Raw genomic sequence first — 6,811 nt, forward strand, 5'->3', positions numbered from 1 at the left:
ATTTTTTAAATTGCCAATATATCTCTAAGTAAGCTATAGAATTTATGAATTTCAATGATTATATTGATTTGAGAAATTAATTAATAATGTAAAAAGAAAAATTAAAATTTATTTTATGCTTATAACTTATTATAAATGATTATTTAATTATTTCAATTATTAATAAATTATATTTATTTAGTATAGTGTGTTTTAATCGTATTAATATCTTAATTTTTTAAAAATTAATTAATTTTTAAAAAATTGTCTTACTTTTTAAAAAATTACAATGTCTCTAGTCCATGTCATGTCCTGTCCAATAGCTCGTGTTCGTTTCAAGACTCTCGAAGAAAATTTTCTTTCTTTCAACGCATGTTTGATTTTTGGGACTTACATGGAACATATTCTTTCCTATGTTGGTTGGGTTTTCTACATTGATTGACATTTCTTAATTTCCTTGTTTCCTTTTTAGTTTGGGTAAATTTAGCGTGCTAATTAATATATATATATATATATATATATATATATATATATATATATATATATATATATATATATATATATATATATATATATATATATATATATATATACTATGCACTTATATGAAACATTGATTTAAATAAAAAAAATCATTTGACATGAAAATTAAATTTTTTTTATACTTATAAAATATTGATTTTATAAATAAAAATTAATCGGATGAATGGATTCGTATATTGAATAATTTAACACTAAAAAATTATCACATTATAGAAAAATAATGCACGAAGCGATACGGAGCCCTTTAATGTAAATTCATTAATCTATAATTACTATATATAAGTGTGGTAATAAATAGAAATAATGAGATTTCCGATGGCACCTTTAATGAAATTTGAATATTTTAAAATAACCTTAGTCATCAGCAACTAGAAAATTATATTTTATTCGTTGATTTGATATAATTTATTAAAATTATTTTTTGAATAAATATATATAGATAATTTAGCATTTCAAAATTTTAAGTTTTATCTTTTTGAATTTATTTTTTAATATATATATGATAATGAGACATTTGAAAAGTTTTATATTTTATTTTTCAAATTTATTTTTTAAATATTTGATGATATTTTTATTAGAATTTAGGTGAGATAAAAAAAAAGGAAAAAAGTATATATTTTACAATTTTTTTTTCTTTATGTTTGTATAATTTGATTGCCTATATTTTTAAAAAATATATATTTTCAAATAGAATATATATGCTTAAACCTTTCAAAATCTATAAATTTTTACTTTAACAATTTATTTTTAGTAAAATGCTCGTAGAATAACGAACAATTGAAAATTTTAATTTAAAATATATATAATATTTGATTGTTATATATTGAAACATATTTATTAGGTGATATTATAGAATTGTATGTATACCGATATTAGCTGATATTTTAGAATTTTAGATAAATGATGATATAAATTGAACTGAATTATGCGTGTATATGCATATTGTTGTGTTATTAATGAACCATCATGTTCATATTAATCTTATATAAAAATTTATTTTAACATTATAAAAATCTAAATAATATAAGAAAATTTTATTATCAATATTTAATATTAAAAAATAAAAACGAGTATAAATAACAAGTAAAAGTGAGTAATGATATAAAAAATTGAACGAATACAATTAATGAATATAATTAACGCGCTACGCATGTCATAATAAAAAAAAATTATAATATCAAAATTCAAGCATCACAATTAGTTTGTTTTTTCTATTCACTGAAAGGTTCAATGGCTGAATAACATCGAGAACTATTAATGAAAAACAAACAAACCACACATCACACATGGTTGGTGCATTACAATAAAGTTATTTATCTTTTTAACAGTGAAAGAAATTGTTTAAATTATTTTGAATGATATGATATCTTTTCATTTGAAATCTGATTCAAATCATATGTAAGTTTTTAAATATTTTTATTTGATTTAGATGATAAATAATTTTTTTGGATATTTTATATCGTAATTATTTTTTAAGAATTTGTTACATTTGATACAAATAGATGAGTTTCAACCTTTTGGTATCAGAATAGATTTGATTAATAGACTCAATAGTACAAGATTTACATCAATAAATTAAGATCATAAATCTCGAACTAAATAAAATCAAGATAATATTTATTACCCAACCATCACAAAAAAGAGAAAAAAAAATCAAATATAGTGAGAAAATAAAAATAAGAAAAGGAAAAAATAGATTGATTTATAGAAAAAGCAGATTTGAGTTCATTAAAGATGAATAAAGCAGTAGAAGATAGCCGCCTTAATAATAACATTCCCAAATTAAATTTAGGGTTAAAAAATCACTAAAAAAATGTTAATATAATTCTACATATGGTGGGCGAGATTATAATAAATTAAGATATTTAAACATTTATTTTTATTCAAAATCAATCTTATCACATTAATTTTTTTTGGACTTTTTCAAATTATCAACCTTTTATCATGATATTAGAAAAAAAAAAAAATCATACATAGTGGAGCTTCATCAATACAAAAGAAAATGAAATGAAATGGATAAAAAGAGAGTATTCCTTGATTGGCTTGTTGTTTGACAAAGAATAGTTGTATAAAGATTAAAGAATCACTTAAATAATAATAATAATAATAATAATAATAATAATAATAATGGAAGAGCAATTACTTAAAAATTGACAACCATTGATTTATATCTCAACTCTTTCTTGACAATTGAGCTTGAGAAAAAGCCGCTAAATTATTAATTATGTATCTTTCTTTGATTAAGATTCATTAGTCCTCCATTGACTCTAATTTTTGTGTTTTTTTCTTCAAAGACAACATTGTCATTTTCTTGAAATTACATTAATTTATTCTTTTATATATGCATATTCTACAATTTGATTCTGTTAAGAAAATTCATTGAAAAGAATTCTCATTTGAAGTAAACATTTCAAATTCTATTAATTGGTACATTCCCCTTTATAATTTTCCATCTAGGCAGTGATGCAAATTCACAACTTATATTAGAAATCCATTGTAAGACAGAGAAAAATTTATTCAGACCGAGTTTATAACCTCATTTATGGACCAAACTAATAAAATTAAATATTTTTATTGAAATATGACTAAACGCTTCAAAAAAAAAAAATTGAAACATTCTTTAATGAATTCTTAGTTTTATTTGTTTGGTCCATAAGTAGGATCATGGATTCGGTCTAAATACGTATTTTTTACAAATTAAATAAAAATAAGTCGAATTTAGTTTCAGAGCATCAAATTCGCCACACCAAATTTGCCACCGGGCATTATTTGCAAGAAAAAGAAATTAGGTTCATGAATTAGGTTTCATATTATATGATTTAAGTATCTAAGGAATTTAATTCTAACAGTTCATTGACAACCTCATTACCTCATTATTTCATATTAAAGAATTTAATTATAACAGTTTGTTGCCAACCTCATTCATAATTTCTAACAGAAAATTATTGGTTGTCTGGTTAGTGTTCTCACTAGTGTGAAGAATGTAAGGTTATTAAATTCGAATTCTCTCGATCACAAGAGTTTTTACCGATTGAATAAAAGTCAACGAAAGAGTTAACTTTCTTGTACTCCTGTGTATAAAAAAGAAATTTTTTTTTTTTTTTTTTACCATTTCTAGAGCGAACTAAACATATTTGCTGCTTTAAATACATTCTAAGTCAAGTCTAATTTTAATCATTCTCAGAGAAAAAGTACTGAAGGTGCACTTTGGCAGGCGGCACTAAATTGGCATGATGGCTCAGTTAATGCTCAGCAATAGCATCTCATGCGCTTTATTTTCCTAATTGGCACACCAACAACTTGCTATCCTCATAAGTATTACCACCTCACACCCTTTAATTTTTTTCTCCTTTTCTTTGGAATTTTTTTTCAGAAACAAGATAATATGATTGCATTACCTGAAATGTTAACTCAGTAACATTTTTTTTTTAAATATAGAAAAGGTGTCAAAATGAAAATAATTATTAAAGTTTGAACCGTTAATTACCTACTCATCTTTGCCATAAGATATATATATATATATATATATATATATATATATATATATGTAAAATACTAACCGATTTAATTATGGATAATTCTAAAAGAAAGACTTGCCTACATCCAAAGTAAGAGTCTATCTATATAAAAATAAAATTTTCGGATTTTATTGGAAAAAAAAGATAAAATAGGAACAGTTTTTAGAAATCTCATCATTAATTGATTTGGTGTATAGGTGAACCTATACGTCAGCGTATGCAAGTTTTATCTTGGAATGAATGTTTATTATCCACTTGAGGATAATCTTAGTTTAATTAACTAAATTATTAGACATTTTTTTAAAATTAAATTGATAATATTGACTATTTATTTATTTGTTAATCATTTTGTAATTGTGTTTGGTAAAATTTTAATAGTAGCTGCTATTAAAATGTAAACTAAATATTAAGGATATTAATTATTTATCATATAATATATGATATAATATATATTTCTTGAATTTTTAAGGTCAATATATTATATTTTATTTAATATGTTTTATACATAATAATATCAATTAAATTTTAAAATAATATTTAATAGAAATTTATTATTTTTAAATAACTATAAATAAAATCATAAAAAAATAAATTTGAAAAATAAGCTTATTAATAATTATTTTTATAAAGTTAATTAAGTTTAAATACAAAATAATTACAAATTAACTACCAATTGATACGAAAAAAGTTACAGAACACAACTGATGAAATCATTGTAATTTCTACCAACTATCGGTTGTTAATTAAAATTTTTATCAAACACATACAGTCTAACTGCTAGATACGAATTAACGATAACCTATATAAATCAACTGAACCAAATGCATATTTAGTTCAATTTTTCAATTAAGTCAGTTCCTTTAGAAAAACAAATAAATTATGACACTGGTTATTCTATTTCAATTTTAATTTATTGTCAATAAAAACCAAAATATGTCAATTCGATTCTTTATAATTAGTTTGGTTTTTGAATTTTTAAAATTCGATTTTTCAGCTATGGTAGTTTGGTGTGATTAGATCGAATGCTTGAGTGAGAAATTAACAAAAATAACAAGTGATACTTAGCAAGAACAGATTTGTGAGTATAGATGCAAGTACGAAATAGCAATATTGGTTGAAAATATCTGCAAACGCTCTGATGCTTCAGATCGCTAAGACTATAAAAAATTATGTAGATAATTTGTTTAATTAGCATAAAAAAAATATTAACTTATAATATCTAGAAAAAATTTATTTTATTTAAATAGTAACCCGAGCCAATAGACCTTCACATATACAACCTAATTTGAATAATTTAAGTAAAAAAAAAAAAAACTGCTCAAAACTAAATATAACAGAAATCTAGAACTATTGACTAATATCCATAAAATTATAAAGCCAAAATAGCAGGTTTGCAGGATTCTTTATATGGAGGTATTGGTTGTGCAATTGAACTTACCAAATTCCTGTTGCTATTGTTTGGTGGCTTAGGCTTAAAAAACAGTACATCAAATTTACTTTAAAAGAATCAATAGCTTCTTGTCTTTGATAAATAAGTTTATTTAAAGTTTATATATTAAATCAATAAAGTAATAATCATAAAAGAAAATTATGTATTAAAAAACGGATTTTTAAATGTATATATATATATATATATATATATATATATTTTTTTTTTTTTTTTTGCATTTGAAACATATGATTTTTTCTTTTTTTTTTTCCTGAAAAATATCCATAAATCGATGTTCGTTATTTCTGTTTTATGTTTTTCTATAAATAAAAATTTCACACAACATTATTTTTTGTCCTCAACATTATTTCTGTTTTATGTTTTTCTATAATTATCAATATTACTACGTAATAATACCCCTTGTTTTGTCCTCAACTCGGGATGACTCGGTCACCAAAAAACCCCAACCCAACTCGCCATCTCCAATAAAAGGAAAAACTAAAAAAATACTAATTAAAACCTAAAACAAAGAAAGACTATATTAAAAAAAAATACAAAATTAGTCTGTTACTTAAACTAGCTAACCATGGAGCAACGGCCTTGATTCGCCCAAGAAATCAAGATTATTTCTCATGCCAACGTGGCAGCATCTCTGAATCTCTTCGAGATTCAAGAACCGGCCCGAGTTGGACGATTCAGATTGGGAGACGACTCGTAGAATCTCCTCAAAAAGAGACTCGTCGCAAGGGATCGTTAACGGCCCGATATTTTTGAATCCGTACTCTTCTTCTGCTTGTACGAGCAGTTTCTTGAAGATAGGGTGGTTCAGATACGTAGCGCGCACGATGAACCTCTTGCAACTCGCGCCTACACAGACAGCTACGTGCCCAGATGGAACATCGGACGGGGCGCGTGCAGCCGTCAGTCTCGCCTTCCTACGCCAGCGCCTTAGCATTTGTTGGATTCTCACAATGTGACGGATTTTGTTGGATTTAGACATTTTCCAGGAAAGTGAAGGAAAATGAGAGAAAGTCTGAGAAATTTTTCTCTTTTTTCCTTTTCAGAGGAAGTTGGGGGAGTGCAGTGTGGCTGCAAGTGTGTTTGGAATATATAAAGTCAGTATGAGGATACCGAGGTATGGAAAAGGGTTTGGATTTGGAGATAATTACGAGATTGAGTATGTTGTTTCAGTTGTGATAAAGCCCATGTGATAGACAAACCACTAACGTGGCATTATTTTAGTTTTTTTTTTTTTTTCTTTATTAGAGTTTGAAAAATAATAAATTATATTGAGACCGGTTAAGTATTAATTTGTTAACTGTTTGAATTGTTAAGATTGATT

The 6,811-nt window shown here is 24.5% G+C and overlaps 1 protein-coding gene across 1 annotated transcript; it reads right to left on the reverse strand.

The window, feature by feature from the left end:
* Positions 1-5,748: 5,748 nt before the first annotated feature.
* LOC105643819 (indole-3-acetic acid-induced protein ARG7) lies at positions 5,749-6,542 on the reverse strand. The gene has a single exon (XM_012229030.4). The coding sequence runs from the start codon at positions 6,467-6,469 to the stop codon at positions 6,050-6,052; it is 420 nt and encodes a 139-aa protein (XP_012084420.1). The 5' UTR covers positions 6,470-6,542; the 3' UTR covers positions 5,749-6,049.
* Positions 6,543-6,811: the final 269 nt, after the last annotated feature.

Source organism: Jatropha curcas, chromosome 1 (genome assembly GCF_041381405.1).
Source record: "Jatropha curcas cultivar XTBG-Jc1 chromosome 1, XTBG_Jcur_1.0, whole genome shotgun sequence".
Classification (NCBI taxonomy): Eukaryota; Viridiplantae; Streptophyta; class Magnoliopsida; order Malpighiales; family Euphorbiaceae; genus Jatropha; species Jatropha curcas.